Source organism: Triturus cristatus, chromosome 7 (assembly GCF_964204655.1).
Source record: "Triturus cristatus chromosome 7, aTriCri1.1, whole genome shotgun sequence".
Lineage (NCBI taxonomy): Eukaryota > Metazoa > Chordata > Amphibia > Caudata > Salamandridae > Triturus > Triturus cristatus.
The window spans coordinates 820,242,404-820,263,278 of record NC_140590.1 but is presented as its reverse complement, the minus strand read 5'-3'; the positions used below and the strand labels follow the sequence as shown (position 1 = coordinate 820,263,278).

At 45.3% G+C, this 20,875-nt stretch overlaps 1 protein-coding gene across 1 annotated transcript in view; it reads left to right on the top strand.

Annotated features, from left to right (window-relative positions):
* SLC6A7 (solute carrier family 6 member 7) overlaps positions 1–20,875 on the top strand; it is a 324,078-nt gene that overhangs the window by 200,356 nt on the left and 102,847 nt on the right. The window contains exons 9-13 of the mRNA XM_085617728.1: positions 1,131–1,243; positions 1,345–1,476; positions 4,626–4,725; positions 9,080–9,180; positions 10,094–10,261. Coding sequence (XP_085473854.1) covers positions 1,131–1,243; positions 1,345–1,476; positions 4,626–4,725; positions 9,080–9,180; positions 10,094–10,261 — 614 coding nt within the window. The remainder of the gene's footprint in view (positions 1–1,130; positions 1,244–1,344; positions 1,477–4,625; positions 4,726–9,079; positions 9,181–10,093; positions 10,262–20,875) is intronic.

The window sequence follows — 20,875 nt, the reverse complement described above, 5'->3', positions numbered from 1 at the left end:
AGCGTAGTTGTCCACCCAGGGTTAGTTATGGGCAAAAATACAATCCCAACCAAAGGCCTTGCAAAGCATGACTTCATGACTCGGGCAGAGGGGCAAAAACGTAACAAGGGGCATCGACGGTGGCCACGACTTTGACAATCCGTGGTCCTCAGCTCCCTTTAACCTTTGTATTTCACCCTCAGAACATGTTTTAATGCAGTTTTCTAGCTATCCATAAAATCCTGGATTGAAATATTTAGCTAAGGACTATGTCTAATATGTGTGTAGTTCCCTACTTGGTCTGTGGTCTGAAATTTCTCACCGAGGCCCTGGAGTGGGAGACCATCTGCCCCTTCTTTAGGTCCTGGCAGTTTTTCCTGGATTTTGTGGCGGTGCTTCACAAAACCAAAAACATTGAAATTAGCTGAATAAGGTTAGCTCAGCAAACAATAACTGACACATCTACCATGCAAACCATGGCTCGCACCCCAAATGCCATGCTCATGACCTCACCCATGACGTGACAGATGATCATAATGACATCTGTTACATCATTGGTGACATTGCACATCACCTTAACATGGATATTGTTGACAGGACTATGGACACCATAGCATTTCTGTGTTTAGCTATGTATTGTACATTATATTTGATAGTGTTGTGGTGTTTAGTCCTGTAATTTATTGGTATACATAGTGTGAGATTGTGAGCAATGATTTGCAAAATGTCATCCTCAAAGTGGGGTGATTCATGCTTGGTCAGCTGTGGTTCGCTTGCGTATACACTCAGGTCAGCCTGCACTGCGTGCTCGTCCACCGATACACTAGGTTCTCAGCAGACATTTTATGTTTTTTTATATAGAGAAAACTCTGCCTATGGGATTTGGAGCACCTTACATGAGCATCAGATTAAATTACACAAAGTCAGATTCATGTTCAAGGCATAGGGAGAGTCAAGTGATTTGACCAGAATCATAGGGTGCTGAGCAGACACTGGGACTAGAATCTGGTACCCGAGTTCCAAGCTTGGCATCGCTGGCCGTAACGCCACATCCTCTTCTCTATGTGATGTACTCCTGCTTCTGTTTGGCTGTCTGCATCATCCGAGTTAGCACTTATCTTTTACTTTAAATCTCTCAACATCTCTTCCAGGTCCTGGTCTGGCTTTTGTAGTGTACCCTCAGGCTATGACGATGCTTCCTCTCGCTCCATTCTGGTCCTTCCTCTTCTTCTTCATGCTCCTAACCCTTGGATTGGACAGCCAGGTAAGGGAAGCTTGTCTCAAAGGCGGAGAATGCATACAATTGTGTGGGCACAAAACTGTCAGTGTAAATAATGTCATTCTGATCTCTTTGTTGGTTCGCAGTTTGCATTTATGGAGACCATCGTGACGTCCATAACAGATGAGTTCCCGTACTACCTGCGCCCCAAGAAGGCTGTGTTTTCGGCTCTGCTATGCATAATCTTGTTCCTCATGGGACTCCTGCTGACAACAGAGGTACAGCACAAGCCGGGAGCTGGAAACTCCTTCCTGCACCCAACCATACTTTTTAAGCTTCTCACATTCTTACAATATCAACGGAATAAATTGTAAATGTGCTTGCTTCAGAGCTCATGAAATGTGTCATCTGGTAGGGCAGAGCCGAACTTGTCCTTGAAGAGGCGCAGGGAAATATTCAGAGCCAGCCCCTTGTATTGAGGCGCAGAAAGAGACTGGTACAGCAAGGACTTAGAGCAACCCCCACACTTTGACAATAATGTCTGGACAAAGGCCTGCAGTGTATCTTTTAGCCACTGAGAGTCATTCTGATATTATTTTTTGCAGTGGCTCAGCAGTGACTACCGGAGAGCAATCAGAATTTATCAAGGTGAACACATACAGTTCTTCTTCTTGGTTTCTAAGTGTCGCTTTACCACGTACATTGGCACATAACTGTCTTATATGTTAAGCTTATTAGTACTGGCACAGTCTCAATACATGTGAAAATGCAAGCAAAAGGGAGAACCAGTTGTCTGCTAATCACCACAATTTCAAAGTCAGAAGAAAAACAGGGGCTTGTAGGTCTCTGCCAGAGTTTGTTGTCCTTTCTACTCTTGTACAGCACATCAAGAGATACATAATGGCTTTGAGTCGCTCATGGTTATTCATATGGTTATTCGAATGCTCCCACAAGCACAGTGGCGTAGCAAGGTCAGGTGGTACCGGGTGCGGAAGTTTTCTTGTCACCCCCCCCCCCCCCCGCCACCCACATTGACATTATTAAAATAAGGGGGGAAAAGATAGTTACACATATTTAGCCATTTTGTCATCCCCCTCAGTGATGATACACGGGGCGGCCCGCACCCACTGCACCCCCCTTCCTATGCCTCTGCACAAGCACAGTGCTCCTGGACAGTGATTAGTTTGTAAAAGAAAGAGCGCTGGTGGCTGAAGCTGTGTTTAGAAGCCTGCGGCAGGTGCAATTACACATGGCACGTTGAATACCAAGGCTGGTAAACTTGAAACCACCTCATGCCTCTTCAATCCACTATCAGACACTTACTGCCATTTTATCTTACTCCACTTGAAATCACCATGGGGTGAGCCTATGTTCCTCAGAACCTTGCTGTTTAATACAATACAAAATAACATTGGTTCTATATGATCAGTGAAAGGTGAATTATTCACCCTGCCAAACATGGGAGTCTGAACTATACAGACATTACAATTGAAAAGAAGTTATTGAGCACAGATTGGATCACAATCCAAAGTTTCAAACAATTACATGAGTCAAAATAAGTTCAACAAATAGGTGCTCCATAGGTGATCAGTGAAAAATAGTGCTCCCTCAGTGCATCAAAAAGAAAGTAATGTAACACTTGTGCACCACTTTAACATTTTTCATAAATACTAGTCCTATCTGCACCAACCTTTCGGTGCACCATAGATGGGCTGAGCATATCAGTCTTTTAATTGCCCATATTCCGGGATTCATTAGTGCATGCTGGATAGCGATCTTTTTTTTTTAACCCACTAAAAAGTGAGTGATTTTATTACATCATGGTGGGTCTTCATCAGGGCTAGTTATGGACACACCTGAAAACAAACATTGCAGGGATGGGGGTTGACTTAACTCATTAGGAAATAAATTCCCTGTGTGAATAATTGGGCGATTCATTCACTTCATTCCAAATAACGGTGTAAATAGCTCATTAAAAGGCCAAGTCCAATAGGGATGGCATGTTAATTTACTACATCACCTCCTTGATCATATCACATGACGAGAACAGCCACCTTCACTGAATGAGAGCCTGTATCCCTGCCCCTCTATCTCACTCCTGCAGGTCCCTCTTTCTCCCTTTGTGATCTCTTTTCGTCTGATTGGTTTGTTGTTCCCTCTTCATCTCTCAGTAAATATCTGATGGGAAAAGTAAGTGCTGGTCACCAAAAATAAGTGCTGGTGGACCCCACCAGCAACCACCGGCTCAAATTAAGCACTGGTCCAGCCCCTGATTCCTATATGAACGACATTGGTTTCGTAGATCTCGGGCCTCTGTCACTGAAGGAACCATGCGAGCTCAGCCTTCTAAAAACAGCTTGTTGTAGAAAGAACTTTAGGAGCATTGCCATTAAAATGCTCTTTGCTATATAGACGGTATTGAGAGAATTGTTCTCTTCTATATGGTATGTTTTATCAAAAACTGGCAGTGTAGTTCTCTAACAGCTTTATATTAGCACAACATTGCCAGGATAGTCTGCTCACCCTTTTGCTATGTGGAGCAATTTGATAACATAAGGCATCTTTAAGAGACAGGTGGGAATAGGAAAGCTGCTGAACATTGGGGGTTGTTCTGTGTGCTCACTTCTTGTATCCAATGCCATGGTAAGGCCCTAACTCTAAGTTGTGCGGAATAGGGTGTGGTATTTAGCACACCTAGTGAGTGCTATTTTCTGTATTTACTGGGTGCAAATAATACATCCAAGTTTTCAACTTGAAAATGACACATAACATGCAGAATTGGTGCTTAACACACTGAATTCTATATGTTTATCCTCTTTTCCCCGATGAATTGTGGCAGGCTTAACCTGTTGAAATCTATGAGGGGAACATATTGAGGGTGTGATAAAGATAACACAGCTCGCAATTCCAATCCTTGTTCAAACTAATGCTTGCACAGGGATAGTCATTTGTCCCCTGAACTTGTTTTCATGGCCATGAAATTCTGATGGTGGTGACTTTCCTGAGAGCAGATCTGCTACCGGCAAAGCCACTGGCTATCTCCTCTGCTGTCATGTCCACTGAATGTTTTCCTACGTCCAGTATGTAAAATATGACGGCATCAGACAAGAAACGTGTCCCTTACCACTGGGAGACACTCCCAGCACATTGGTTTTTGTTGTTCTTCAAGAGCAGACCCCTGCTTTATGGGCCTGTCTTTCTGAACAAAAAAGTGCTAAAAGGTAATCCACGCCACAGTGGTATGGGAGACCAGTGTCACAGCTCCCGCCAGGATATATCAGCACCTTCACTACCCAATACATAGAACTGGCAGCCCGACAATGCCTAAAAGACAGCCACAGGCCTCTATATGTATGAACACTCTTTGCTATAAGGATGTCCTCAAGAGAGGGTGAAATTAAACTGTGCCTGCCTGTCGTCTCTCCAGGGTGGCATGTACTGGCTGGTTCTTCTGGATGACTACAGTGCTGGATTCGGACTCATGGTGGTCGTCATCACATCCTGCCTCGTCATGACTCGCGTCTATGGTAAGAAGAGCACTCACACGTTTTTATCTTGCAAAGGAAGGGGCAGGCTGGACACTGAAAGCCTTGGCCACTAGTCATTTTTAGGTTTAAACTTTTTTATTGATTTAACAACTGGCAGGCATCAAATCATGGGCTACGCAGAGCACAGGCAGTTGACTTACCAAAAGGTTCAAACAAGTAATGTAAAAACAACAGAAATGGAATCTTCCCCCCTCCCCCGTTAAGAAGTCATGTTTGGGCTTATAGTGTTTCACTGTGGCTTCGTGTCCTGCTGAGTGGTAGTGTCGGATGCGGTAAGGCGTAGAAGATGTAGATACCTGGGGCACGTGAGTCCTTGGAATTCCTGAGCAAGTATGGTTAAGAATGGTTGCCACAGGTCTCCAAAGGTCGAGCCTTTCCCTGCCAGTGTAAGGGTTATCTTCTCCATCCCCAATACGTGCCACAAGCGCTGGAGCCAACCCGTGTGTGTGGGAATTTGAGGAGTTTTCCAGTGGATCAGAATGTTTTGAATGGCCGTTGCCAAGGCTATTGCTATTTGGCTTCCTCTTCTGGACGTGAGGGGGTATGTCAGGGGATTTGGTACTCCCAGAAGAGTGTATGCTGGGAATCTTGGTAGCTCAGTGTCAAGGTGTTTGTCGATTTCGTCTAGAATCTGAGACCAATACTGTTGTACATGCTCACATTCCCACAGAAGGTGGACCAATGTTCTGGTTTTCCAGCACCCTCTCCAGAAGTCCGGGCTTTGTGTGGGGTCGACTCGGTGAATGCGCTCTGGGGTGTAGTACCAGTAGGTGACTATTTTGGTTAGTGTTTAGGTTAGGCCCATGTTACTGGCCGTGTGCCTCGCCCTATAATATACACCCTCCCAGTCTTTACTACTAAGTTCTCATCCTAGATTCTTCTCCCAGCGTGTGCGGCTTGCATTACATGTGTGCGTGTATCGAGTGAGCAACATCTTATTGAGGTCCGAGATTAGTTTCCTATCTGATGCTCTTGTCATAAGCCAACGTTCATAAGGGGTAAGGTATCTCTGTGCCTGTGGCCTATTGTCAGGGTGTAGTGCTCAGTGTCTACGTTGCAGATAGTGCAGCCTTTCCGACTCCGGAATCCTTTATTCAGATCTAATCTGTGGGAAAGAGATCACTCTCTGTTTATCAAATAGGTGTCCCAAGGCGCGGCACTCCATAGCGCGCCAGTGCGTGAAAACAGTCTCACCCAACCCTGTGCTGAATTCTGGGTTATCGAAAAGTGGGGTGAGAGGAGAGGGAAATGTAGTCAGCCTATGTTTCCTGTTGGTCTTATCCCACATTGTTAGTGTGGTTCGTGTAATGTGGAGGCGTATAGATTAGGAGGTCTATGCGGTTTCTTCAGGAAGTGGATCTTCCGGAATGATGTGCCCGCCATCGTTCGGTCCTGGAATAGCCAGTGCTTCTCTGACTGAGTGTGGTTCCATTCTACTAGATATCATAACTGCGCGGCTTTGTAATAGAGTTGGGTGTCAGGGATCCCCAATCCACCTACATTAGGCGGGAGGGTGCTAATGAGTTTCTTCATTCGTGGTTTGCGACCCTGCCATATAAAAAGGGAGAGCTTCGACTGTCCTCGGTTTAGTCATGCTACCGGGGGTTGTAGAGGTAGTGTCTGAAATAGGTATAAGATCTTTATTAGAATGGTCATTTTAATGGCCGCTATCCTCCCTAGCCATGAAATAGGATAATGCTTCCACCGCTGCAGATCCGAGCGGATTTGAGTGTGCAATTTTCGTAGTTAACTGTTGCTGTGGTTTGTAAAGTAGGCGCCAATTTAATTCCTAAATAAGGGACCGTGTCTCTAGTCCACTGTATTGGGTGCTGGTTCTAGAGGCATGCTTGCGTGTGTGGTGACAGTGAGAGGTTGAGAGGGACTGACTTCTCAATATTGACCTTGAACCCTGAGGCCTTCGCAAAGGAGTCAGGCTCCATTAGAAAAGCACCCAGAGCCACAGCTGGGTCCGCTAGTCTTTTTAAAAAAAATATGTTTGTCTATTTTATTGTTAATGTTCATGAGAGGTGCCAAGTGAGAGAACTGGGATTCGAAGCATTTAACATTTTCTATTATAGATACTTATATGTGTGTGCACACTTTTCAACCCATACAAAACTCTTGTTGCATCCCATTTATTTATGCCCAGCCACGTGCATCTACCACGCAGCCCGAACCATGAATGAATCTTAACCACTTAACCATGCATTCCGTTACCATGCATGTCTTTACCATGCATTTTCATTGTAAAGGCATGGATGGTAAGGGGGTATGCATAGCTAAGGTTCACCACTACTCCGCCCCCGCTCTAAGACTCAAACCCCCGACCTTGCACCCCCGCCCTGTGACCTAAACCTGCCTTCAAAACTATCCCTTCCCCTCCCCTTGCCCTGAGGCCTAAAACCATGCCTCTTATTATATACTACCCTGACCCCGCCATCCTGCCCTAAGCCCTAAAATTTGAACCCCATACCTCGCCTCCCGTAGCCTAAACCTGCCCTTCCCTTAAAACAACCCCTTCCCCTCCCCTTGCCCTGAGGCCTAAAACCATGCCTCTTACCATATGCTACCCCACCCCACTCCCCCCTGTGTTGTCCCTAAAAGTACCCAACCTTGAGCACTAAAAACGTCCCCCTTCCTAAAACTACCCCAATCCCTTCCACTGCTCGAGGCCTAAAACCCTATCCCCAATTTAAAAAACTGCCCGATCTCCCCCGCCCTGAGCCTTAAAATCACCCCACTCCTAAAACTCCCCCCAAACCCATCCCTTAAAACTACCCCGACCCCCTCCCCCTGCACTGAGCCCTAAAAACATGCCTGCTTTCCAAAAGTACCCGACCCCCCCTCCCTGACCCCTAAAAGCGACCTTCCACCCCTAAAAAATACCTCCCAAAACCCGGCCCCAACTCCACTTACCTGTTCCGCATCTGGAGCTTCCTGATAACTAATATGACACTTCACCCCCCATCCCGAAAACTAGAGCGCTATCTGCCGTCACAATGCATATGCATGGTTAAGGCAGATGCGTTGCTTAGATAAGCGTGGTTACGCTGGCGGTATTCCGGTACACGTGGCTCTGACTGCGCTGTTCCATGCGTTCCCCCGATAAGTCTTCCAACATAAGGGTGCCAGTTACTTACAGATCGTGGTGGCAGCTGGCCATCACAGTTATATGACACATTCCAATAGGAAGGAAGTGACTTCCAAGGGAGGGTCTTTAACTCATACCCTACCAGTGCAAAGCTGCCAAACAACAATGTGCCAAACATCTTGACCCTTTCATGTGAAGAGAACAATCATTTCAAAAGACATAAGATGACAAGGACATCACATCACAACTTGATTTTACCAGTATGTTATAGATTTTGGCTAAACATTAGTAGCTCAAAAATGCCTTTTGGCTCCTGGAATAGATCTTCTATCTGAGGGAAGGATTTACTTTTTGCCTGTGGATGTCCGTCGAGTGTTTTACGCATCCACTTTTGCATCAAGGTTCGCTAATGGTGTTGAACTACACAGCACCAGCTTGATTCAGTGATTTAATCGGGAACGCTGGTTTCAAACGCCCCAGAAGGATCTCCCAATCCCCCATCCACAGCGAGCACCATTATGGGAAGCTAAGTAGGGCACCTCGGGCTCAGCTTAGGGTCTATATAGTATATTGATGTTAAGAATTGATGGTAGAATGTTTATTGTAGAATGTTATGACATCACATAGTGTGGTACAAGTATGGACTATGGAATGTTGGAGGCTCATCCCAGATGTGCCGTTGTTGATGCTGCCAGCACCCTTTTACTTATCTGCTACATACTTCAAATAAAGAAGAAATAACTGATTCTACGTCTTCGCGATTACTACAGTCTACTAACACCTTTGGCCACAAGACAATCTGCGGTCAGTCTGATGGCACAGATCTGCACACTGTACGACTTTACCATGTACTTGTATTTGGCAAAACTATGGTTAACCGCAGAGGTCTGAAGGCCTCTCTCATTGTGATCTTCCAAAGTATTCCAGAAGCATCATTGAAATGATTCATTAAGTGGGCTTAAACAAACATCTGGACAACATTTAACCAACAAAACAAAGTCATGAGATTTAATTCGGATTTATAGACATGATCAAAACATTATTTCTTGAAGATATTGCTGTATGAGCATATTGGTGGTGCTATTTGAACTTGCATGGTAGTATCGCATCTGCTCATATAATTTGACATGTTTGCATGATAATTAACGTAATTTGATCACAGATTTTTGGTGGCAGTGTCATTTCACGTTTTGATAGTCTTTGATGGCAATCCGATGGTAAGAGTTTACATATTTCCTCTAGGGATGAAGCGCTTTTGCCGTGATATCCACATGATGCTGGGGATGAAACCTGGGATCTACTTCAAGGCCTGCTGGATATTTCTGTCCCCGGCAACGATGCTGGTGAGCCAACCTGTATTTAATGTCTTGTGTGCTTTGTCCCACATCTAGACATATATGATTTCATTGTTATTGGAAAAAGGTCTCCATTCTCGTGCAGTGCTTTAGAGTCACAGAAATATGAAAACCTGGCAAAAACATCCCAGAGTGGAACCAGAGTTGAGAGAGATGCTGACCTTCCCAACACTAGACTACATGAATCCAAAAGCATATATGATCTTTGTTAGGCCTTATCCTCCCCTTATAAAATAGTGGTGAATCCATATCTCATCTTTGAAAATAAGCCTACACCATACCCCATAGTTAGGCTGGTCATATCCTTGACCAAACCCAGTCCGACATGCATTTTAATGGATAAACATGCTTGAAATTTCACATAATTCTCTATAGACTTGCTAAATTCTCCTTTGATAAGATAGTGAATATATAGGTTGCAGATATTTCCATATCACTTAGAGTTACTCAAACACCTTGTTGCCCACTCTAGACTTGTCTAAAGAAGCTTTATCAAGCTCATCATTTATTATCCCCGTCTGTCAAATACCAATATTGCCTCGACCAATCAGAAGGCTTAGAATGTGGCCATTAACTTTGTTCCTTGCCTTCATTCTAGATTCATTAAAAGATTGAAGCAGGGACATGAAACATATGGTGACGGTTGATGTGTTTTTGTTTAGAGGGTGAAATTGGAGCTGGGACGGATAAGTCTTATTGCTCACATACTGTAGGATATTAACAACTCATAATTGCCTGGTCTGACAAAATGCACTCGTTCCTTCTGCCTGGACTCAATATTGCATGACTTGCAATTTTGCTTCGCTGAGAGGTGTCAATGACTGTTAATGCCCTTAGCAGAGCCCAGTGATGCTTGATTGATTCATCCTTCCCATGACCCATGCCCGTTGCCCGCCTGCAGGCTTTGTTGGCGTACAGTGTCCTGAAGTACCAGCCCTCGGTGTATGGCACTTATCGCTTCCCGTTCTGGTCTGAGATTCTTGGGCTTCTGATGGGACTTCTGCCATGCTTGCTGATTCCAGCCGGAATGCTGTTTGCGATCCTCAAGGAAGAAGGGACCCTGTGGCAGGTCAGTGGGTTTCTTCCAATGTATTGTTCTTCTTGTTTTTTTTTTTTTTTTTTTTTTTTTTAAAAAACCTTTATTCGTGCATCTTAAAAGAACAAATACGGGCCTACAACCGTCAGGCCGGCCACGATACAATGAAGCACTGATACCCACATTAAATCCCCCGTGCGTCAACAGTCAGGATTAACAACAAGTTATGGATCACATGCTGGAGATATCTTTGACACCCGGGGAAGGAGAAGTGAAGGTTAATTTTAAGTTTTTTAGATAATTTTATCAAGAAAAAAGTCAATGAAGGATAGGAACAAAGGAGACTCGAGTCCGCAAGATAGCCTCACCACACGGGAGAGCAGCAACAGCAGTAAGAACAACAATTGAAGTAAAAACTCAAACAGTGAGGCGGTGCAGAAATATAAAAGGATAGTCACATGAGCAAGTACGCACCCCTCCGGAGCCGCCCCCACTCGATCCACCCCACACCCGGACCCCGAATCGAAGAAAGTAGAACGCAGAGACATAAAGGAAAAAAGGCCCATAGAACTAATTAAGAACAGAGTATTACCCCCCCACCCTACACCAATGCGGAGGCTACGGCCTACCCCCCCCCCAGCATAGTGCCTGTCGCCCAATGAACCCGAAATATAGAGGAGAAAGAAAGTAGGAATAGAGGAAAGAAAGTAAGAAAACAGAAAAGAAGGCGGGGAGGAGCCCACGGGACACCAGAGCGCCCCAAACCATCAGCCAATCATGGCCCCCACACACTGAGAGCCCACTACGCCAAAAAACGGCATGCGAAGATACCATGGCACCACAGTGTAAGCGAAGGGATACAAGTCGCAACAGTGCGCGCATAACATACATACAGTTCCAGTCCCAGGCCAGCCCGTCCATAAACCATGACAATAGAAATCAGTCTAGCCCTGGCCCGATCGCGGGCTTGGGATTAAACCAGCCCCTGCATGAAGGCCCCGTGTCCCGAACAAACAAAAACAAGATGGTCGCTTGTGAAAGGATGGTGAAGTAGGATCACGAAATGGCCGCCGCCCATCGATTAAGGTCCCTCTTTGCACCACATAAAATCCAAACCTGGCAAGTAAGGTACAGGAGTTCCACAAAAAGTCAGCAGTGGGCCACCGCGAACGGTTCCTCGAAGCCGTTAGGCATCTCTCAACAGGATAGTCCAGTGGACGCGGTGAGGCAGGCAACAATGAAGCAGGCAGCCATGACCAGGGGGACAAAGCATCCGCAGTTGAGGTGTAGAGCGGTGTACCCTGGGCGCCGGGAGCGCCAGGTGAAGGCACCAGTGTAACACAGTCACACACCGCCGTTGCGTCCCCGCAAGCGGACAAAAGCACCGGGAGACCCACGCCCTGTAGATGGCACACAGTGCGCTCACGACCCGCGGCCGACAGTATGGGGTCAAACCGCTCACTCAGCGCCTGCAGGCCAGCGCACATCTGTAGTTGGAAGTCCCGCAGGGCAGCCAGAACGGAGCCGCATGTAAGCGGAGGCTGGGCCCCCACAGCGGCAGCAATCCGGGACGGCACCGTGGAGCTGGTGTCCGGAAGAGGGGGGGCGAAGTGGGCAGCAGGCGAGACCGGAGTATCGCCCCCCAGCCGCAAGCAGGCACTAAACGCCATGTTTTGCCGCTATACGGTGCAATGGCCGGGGGGGGGTCGTAGCAAGGAGTCAATTCCCCTCAGGTCTACGCCGCAACGGGAAAGGCCAACAGTCGCTTCTCTTCTCGCAGGTTCCCTCCGCCGCTGGCTAGGCAATAGGTGAAGGGGGCAGCTGCCTCCCACAGCGCGGTCCTCAGAGCGGGGCAGGGGACCCGCCGCACCGGGGCCCACCCCACAGCTCCAGCCCGTCCGGCACAGGGTGCAGAAGGTGTCCGGCCGTCCCTCTCCGGGCTCGTCCGGCAACGATCCGTGGTGCGAGGTGAAATCGGGACCGCGGGGCTCAGGTTAGCGCTAGCTGGTCCGGCAACTGCGGAGCTTCCAGGGGGCCAGCAAAGGCCGTAATGGCGCAGGGTTTCAGTGCAGAGGACAAAAGCACCCAGAACTCGGGCATCCGGGCGGGCTGAGACTCCGGGAAAGCGGCAGCGCGGTCAGCGCGTCTTCGCACACGTTGCACCTCGAAAATCGGCGAGGATGGGCATCAGGATAGTAGTCCGAGGCCACGGACCGACGGAGCCGGGCGCTCAAGCGTCTGCTCCGGTCGCCATCTTGGCTCCTCCTCTATTGTTCTTCTTGTTAATTAGCATATGCATAGCATACAGTCTGCTGTTTGGCATCACTGCACCTTTTGGCAATGCGGGGTATGGCTTTCACAAAGTTTCCATCATACACAGTGGTCTGATGCGTGTTGGTGGCGGTCTGTGCTGAGTAGGGTGAGTATGGCAGCTTTAAAGTGTTTTAATGGATGGGACAAGAGCACTGTAGCAAATGTCTTCTGTATTTCCTCAAGGGGCATTGGCCCATTGCCCAGTAAATGTCAATCGTGGTAAGTCTGTAGCGGTACCATGTTCTGTTGAATGTTCCAGTGGCTCCTCTAGCTGCATATTTGGGCTGTGGCATGTGTATGTTCAGAACTCGGCCTTCTTCCTTAATTGTACTTCCCTTAAACTCTCTATTTTCGATTTTCCATTGGCCGGAAACAGGCATCCACGTACTACGTATTTGTTTACTTCTTATTTTGATCTTTTTAGTCCCGGCTCATGACCTAGAGGTTAAACTGCGATCCTAGTGCAAACTGAAGTGTGCAGAGGGGGCAGAATTCCGAGCTGTGCAATAGTTACAACACCACTGCTGTTTTCCTCAGACAGATTTCAGCAGGTAAGACCTGCCGAAAAGTATCAGTGGAAAAGGCCCCAAAAAGTAAGGCAAACATGCAGAATTCAGAGCATTAAACATTAATTCATCATATTATGCCTGACTTCTAAGGGAAGACGTTGGACTAGGAGGTATTCACTGTTCTTGTTTAGTACCTCATTCTGGGCTGTGGTACTCACTCGGGTGACAAACTCCTCTTTCTTTTCTGATCTAATTGGAATCAGACCGTAGTGTTATCCTTGCCTGCACTCAGGGCTTAGACAAGTGTTGTCAACCATGGACATGCACCAACATCAGTGTATTGAAATGAAGGTTCTTTACACCCTTCACTCACTTCATTGTCCTGGGTGAATGATGTCACTCAGAGCTCACCTTGCCATGGTAAGCGGAAGACGATGGTCTATCCAGTCACGACTGTCTCACAGATGCGCCCCTCTCCAGCCTCTAAGTGAGCATGATGTGAGAACAGAGGCCCTGTTTCCATAAGCATTATGCAAACCTTGCTCAAGACACCACACTCAAAAAAATCAGTCAATTACACTGTCTCATCAACAGTGTGCACCAAAAGGCCCCTAGCAATTAACACTGTCCCATCCATAACCGAGATCTCTGCTCACCTTAACGTGTCTGAACCTCACCTGCTAGTGGGACTAATGTCGTGATGTCAGGGGCAGCTGCACTTCAGCACTGCGAGTCTGCGGTGCCACTCTCTGACCCTCCCTCCCCGCTCCTGCTGTAGGGACCACAGAGGACTTATACTAACTTCTATAACTGTTACTAATACAGGTAGCCATACTGTAAACTCATGTTTGTTTATCATGAATTCCACATATTGTCCACTGTGCAAGAGGGGTAAGCATACGTCCCTCATTCTATTTCATTTCACCCCTGGCACAGCCGTTCGATTACAACAATACAAGGTGTGCAACCCACTACTCATCAGACCATACCAAAGCACTTCAAACGTAGGCCACATCAATACCCACTCCTACCAATCAGGTACAGCAATACATTTAATGCAGAGCACTTGCTTTCTGTCCCTCGCTTCACTTCACTCCACTACAGTCTTAGGCACAGTGCCCAATGTTAAGATACCAGCACTGCTCTGGCCAGTCACACACACAACACAAAACACTTCCTACATAGACCACTTTACAATTCAGCACTCTTCCTGCCAAGCACTCGCCAAAGGAGTAGAATGCATGCCTGTCCACTAATAGCATGTTACTGCACATTATGAACGATAGCTATTTTTAAAAATGAATTACATTAAACTGCATATAATAAGTTTTGCAACGTGACGGGGCTGGTACTGTGTTGTTGTTATGAAAACAATAAAAAATGTTTCAAAAAAAAATAATAATAAGTTTTGCAACAAATTGGCCCGGGTTGGAATAAGTAATAATGGGGAAGTTTCTGGGGACATCACTGTTGGCCGAGGGGTCAGACAAGGTTGTGTTCTGGCCCCTCTGCTTTTTATTCTTTATATAAATGAATTGCACAAATCTCTTTAAAAAATTACCAGTGATGTACCCAAAATTAATGGTAAATTATTGCCCGTGCTTTTATACGCAGATGATGCGGTCCTTATGGGTCGCACACCCAACGCACTTCGCACTTTAGTTATGGGATTTGTGTCTTTTATGGCAGATTTAGACCTCTGCACAAATTTTAAGAAATCTTATATAATGAGTTGTGGTCCTAAAAAACATCATACCAAATTAATCACAGCGAGCGGTGAACTGTTGACACGTACAACCACCTTCCCCTACTTGGGTTTAGTTTTCTCAGAATCTGGCTCATGGAAAGCCCACCTGGCCCATGGAAGAAGTAAAATCGCTAAAGCGGTAAATTCTATTATCAGCCTTCGCCAACCAAGGCAATCTGAGGTAGTGGTACCATAGATCCAAATTTATAAATCACAATGTATACCGACGGCTACCTATGGAGCCGAAGTCTGGGGGCATGCTAATTGTGGTGGGATTCAAATAGAAGAGAATAGATTCTGTAGGAAAATTCTGGGTGCATTAATATCATCGCCAAACTATATATGCCATAGGGAATTGAACCTACATTATGTGGAGGATTTTATCAGGTCACGCCCGGCGATATTCTGGTTGAAAATATGGCAGAACCCTGCAGCAATTTTAACAAGAGAAATAATAACAGACTGTCTCAAGTGTGATAAAGGCGGCCGCATACCATGGTTAGCTGCAGTAAAAAAGAGTCTAGCTAGTGTGTGTATGGAGCATGCCTTTTCCTGCCCGTCAGCAGCAGAAGGCATAAACATAAGATCAACCAGGGGGGCACTGTACGACTTGTATCACAAAGAAAGACAAGATGTTGAGCATGTTAGACCATCAATTGTTAGATATATGCCCCTACTGGAAAAATATTGTACCCAACATCATACGCCACAAGAATATCTTATGAAAAGCACAGGGAGATGGAAAAGAAGCCTACTTTATCGCCTCAGGGACGGAAGCATCAAATACTCACTTTGCTTCCCAATAGGCTTTAATAACAATCTAGAGCAAACGATCTGTCCCTGCGGCATTGGTGGCAAACAAACCGTGTTACACTTTTTACTTTTTTGTAAATTTTACGAAAAATACACTAAACAGCACCTTGTTCCATACTTCAGGGTCCATGCTATTTCTGACTATGAACTTGCATACCTTGAGACATTAAGATTAGGAAGCGATGACCTGATTTTTCGAGTAAGCACATTCCTCCAACCCGCAGTGCGTTCCCGTGCCTCAATGTATGAATTTTCATGTTGTATGCATCGATTATTCTGTTTAATTGTTATTTTTACATCCTAATGGCTGTTCTCAGCCTATACATCTCAGGACTCATTAGCAAGACTCTGTGGTATGTTGGACTTTGATGCACTTTATGGGAAATTTATCACTGCACTTTATCTGAAACTTATGGCGGATTTGCACAAACTGTTATGATTCTTTTATATTTTTATAACTTTATTTTAACTGTAAATTTTTAGACTGATTCAACCCTTTTTCAAGTTCTATTTTTAAAATATTACGTATTGTATGGATGATAATATATATTTATATGTTATTGATTTTGTTTGGTGGAGACGAATTGTACTTTTATGGATATTTGTATCCGAAATAAAGAATATTTGAATTTGAATTTGAACAAATTGCTACCTAAATATTGGTGTTTAATTTCGCGCTACAGAATCAGTCATTGATATACATATTTGCTATCATACTTCTTCATATGAAGGAGCAAGTTTTGAAGGGTTTCACCTTTTTTTGGGGGTGCTTAATGGTGTGATCATATATTATATTTATGTAATAAGATTCCATCAAATGGGTATTAATTTTATATTGTACTTCACCTCAGAGTTCCGTGACCTTTCAAAGGAACTCAGCCTTTACCCTTGCTCCTCTGTATGGTCACAAAAAATCCTCAGTGACTTGCAATATTCTTTTAATGCACTGCAGAGGGTACTTTACGTGATATATCGATGCAATGCAAACTCAAGGAGATGATGGACGGAGCGCTGAAACTTTTCAGACACTTACCCCCAGTCACAGCTCTGGGTTGAATCCATCGTTGTTCTTTATCTCACTTCACCACCCCAGGTCAGACATGGCCATATGCAAATCAGCCTGACCCTGTGCCTCATGGGAACAGTCCAGACCGAACTGCCAGGCCAGGTCCTCCCTGGACCGGAAACAAGCATTCTGGGACCGGATTCGGGCTAACAGCCCTCATCAGCCAGGCTAGCTTGAATCCCGTGACAGAGTGAGCAAGGGACCCACATCTGGGCATACCCTGCCGACTTAAGCCGAACAAAGCAAACCTATGCAAGTGCAACACAATACAATGCAATTTTACACTCTTCAAAATGGCCTCCATGTTGGGCAACCAGGGGCGCTTACTATTCTGACAAACGTTTCACATAAAAAAAAGAAAATACTGATGATGAGAGAAGAGAACCTGAGACTATGTCTAGAAAGGTGCAACAACTTCAGTGCATGTGTTATTGGCACCCTATGCACCTTTCAAAATCAGTTAAAGAGTGTTTTTTTGTTCTCAGTTCATTTTAGATGTGCTCCCTACATTTATACTGAACAAGTGCAGTGAAAATATCTTGGTCAGTACTAATGTGAACTTGTGCTTAGGAAGTGTGCGGATTAGCACATTTTACACTAGCGGTGGCACTAGTACTGGGTGTGAATATGCACGCCATTTCATAATACGCCCCAGACTTTTCTACGAAGCACTGCCTTGCAACATGTCTTTTTATTGTTTTGCTTTGATATTTTTAGTTGATCCAGTTTCCCTCGGAGGGAAAGTACACTGTTGCTACTTTCATCTCCATTTGAAGTTCCTGCCAAAAGAAAGGGATTATTTCCTTAATGCTAGTTTGAACTATGAAGGCTTGCACCTCCCTTATAGGTTGCCACAGTTTGATTACGAATAACAGACAAAAAATATTCTCCTAACTGAAACCTCACTAAGTGGTAGTCTGCTCTTATTCCGAGTGATGAATTCCTTCTGGATATAAATGTGTTATGAAAACTATGGCAGCAGGGTTGTGTGCAAGTGCAAGCCTCCCAGAGACCACAAAAGATCATCGCCAGCTTAAAAACCGCCCTACCTTCATAATCTTAGAGCTGAAAAATTACTTGAACATAACACATAAGGGGCAATGTAAGTTCACTGTTGGACTTGAGCTGCCAGTAAATGGATCCATGCCATTTCCGAGGATTCCTGGATTCAGGTGATGCTGGGTGAAGTATTTATTTCACCTGCAAAGTTGTTTAAAATCAGCAACTTTACCCTTCGTGAAGTTGGGCAAGGTTCCCCGACGCTGTTACATGTTGGCATTCATCAACCCGGAAACAGTTATGATTTTTCAGTAGCAGGGAATCAAACTGCCAGCCAGCGACTCTCCTGTCCTCTCAAAAGTATGAGGTGCCAGGGAAGGGGGCAAAGGGCAGTGCTCTGGAGGTGATTGTTCCGATGGGGAAGGTGTTGGGGCAGAGAAGAGATGAGGGCAGGTCTTGCACATGGGACGTGCTGCAACTTCTGTGCATGCCCTAATGGCACCCTTTGCACCTTTCCAGATCAGTTAAAGAGTGTTTTTTGTTCTCAGTTCATTTTAGATGTGCACCCTGCATTCATATTGAGCAGGTGCAGAGGAAATATCCGCGTCAGTACTAATGTGGACTTGTGCTAAGACAATGTGCGGATTAGCACACTTTACACTAGCGCTGGCACCAGTACTTCGTGTGAACTGGTACACAACATATGCATATGTACGCCATTTCAGTATTTTTCCTGGAGAGGTGAGTGTGGTACTAAAGAAGTAATTGACTTGGGATGGCTCTTGGCAGCACCAGCCTCTCTGCTATCCTGAACCGCGCATTGGGCCAGGAGGAATGGTTGCCCGCTACTGCAAAAAGGGGCTGCTAAAGGTGTTCGTTATAACAATCTTTGCGAGCTTCGTAATTCACAAAGCTTGCAATGCTGAAAAAAATGACATGGAGTTGTGAAGCAGATGACGTGTAATCAAAGCGCAAATCTCAAAACTCCTCGACTGGATCAGCACTCACCTTCCTGAGAGCTCACGCCTTGTCTCAGTATCTGCTTCCACATCCCCGCCATGCAGCATGAAATCAGGTGCACCTCAAGGGTTGATTATTTCTACACTTATCATCAACGTATAATTTAGTCTATGGATGAAATTCATCAAATTCTTTAACCTCCCATACGATGATCCTCGAGTCATCCTGAAACTGAATATCCTAACAACCTTGAAATTTCAAAACTCGGTGACTGCCTCTAAAGGGTTGAACACTGGAACCTGATACATCCAAGAGAGAGATTTTCACAAGCAGGATCTAAAAAAAATATGATCCGTTGACAGCATGGCCCCAGGAACCTGGAACTCTTCCTCCAACAACAAAAGTTTTGGAACAATTATGGGTTCTGCTCTCCATGCAGACCCTCAAGTTAACCTAGTGACTAAGGGTCGGATGCAGACAGCCCTTTTCGGATCACAAACCCTGCGGTTTGCTTAATTGCAAGATTTGTGACTGCAAAAGGTATTTTCTTATTGTACAAAACCTCTTTTATCAGTCTGAAAAATCTTTACAATTACATTGCAATCCTTTCTGAATGGCAAAGAAGAGGGGACATGAAAGGGGCTTTCCACTTTTATTTTCAGTTTAGAAGGATTATGACCAAAATGCTAGCAAAACATTGATGAATCACCAACCTCCGAATTGAGGTGGTAACTACGTCCAATGTCCAAGGGGATACATTTCTCTTTATGTAATGTTAGCAGCGCCGGGGAAGCAGACCATAGTCAAGGGGGCCACTGCCTGCTCCTTGTGATGTTTTCCCAATTACAATTTAATGAAAACAAGCAGAATTGGTCCCTTGCTGCTTTTAGAAAAACGTTTCCTGTTTGGGAATGCACATTCAGAGGTTGATGCCCTTTGCAGGCCTCCACCCCTGCATTTGCAGCCAGTTATGGGGCGTGGGGTACAAACTGCAACAAGCCTGATTAATATTCATCAGGTAGGCCATTTTGTGACCTACTGCAAATGCACGTTTCAATGCAACCGAATAGTACAGCTGACACATCGCAAATTCCATTCTCATTTTCTAACCAATCAGTGTACAGTTTGCACACGGTTGGTATCCGAAGGGGGGTATTACACCAGGCCATAAAAGTGCATTTCATTCTATATGGATGCTACAACGTACATTTCTGCATCTATGTGTCCCACAGAAAATGTAAGTAGCTTCCTTGCTCAGAACATTATGATGTCATTATGAAAATGGCTTGTGGCATGGGCACATCTACAAGGAATGCAGAGTGCAACGTCAAGACAGCTCCAGCACACAAACCTACAAGACTTGATCTTCCCTGCTTTAAAAACCCTTCATTGTCTCTCCATGTCCAACATATCGACTTTAAGGTTCAACTGCATTCTGCATGAAGCCATAAATGGACAGTGACAACCTGCCCTACAAACGAAGCTGAGGAGAAACTCTTAGAAAATACATGGCGGTCTAGGTTGACACCGCAGCTAGTCATGCCACCTTAAAAGAAGACGACTATAGGTGGTACCCGGAGAAAGCAGCCAAACCATGAAACCCACTTCTGGCAAGGATAAGAGCCATTGATGACTACCTGGATTTCAGAAGGATGCTCAAGACATGGCTTCGCCCTACCTAGAACCACATGACGGACTCAAGGCTACTCCGTAAGAACAGTTTCCCAATCAACACAAGGGAGGACTTTGTAGCACTCATGCTTTTGCGCCTCTAGCTTTGCTCATCTATCTTACAGGATGAAAGAAGCTACAAGGAGGTAGACAGCTCAGCTTCTAATGAAGAGTCACTCATGGATCAGTGCCTGACATAACTGAAATAATCAAAATGGATCTGTCTGGTATCAGCAGCACCAAATGACATCTCATTATGAAGATAAGCTTACTTCTGAAACGCAGACAATTCTTCCACAATTATCTGGGCATTTTATGAATAATTATTGCACATAATAGGTCCTGGCGTGTACTTTGCATGGCTGAATTGCATGTTGACCTTCCAAACCATCTCAATGAAGCATGAATTTGTTTAATTGAATACCAAGCTGGGTCTGTTATCGACTTCCGGATATGCTGCATGAGAGCGCGCATGCAGACTAAACTACCGCCTGGGTATCAATTAGAGGTCATGACTGATGGCTTGCCCCTTACAACCTCAAGCACTGCCTTTGCGACCCGTGGCCTCA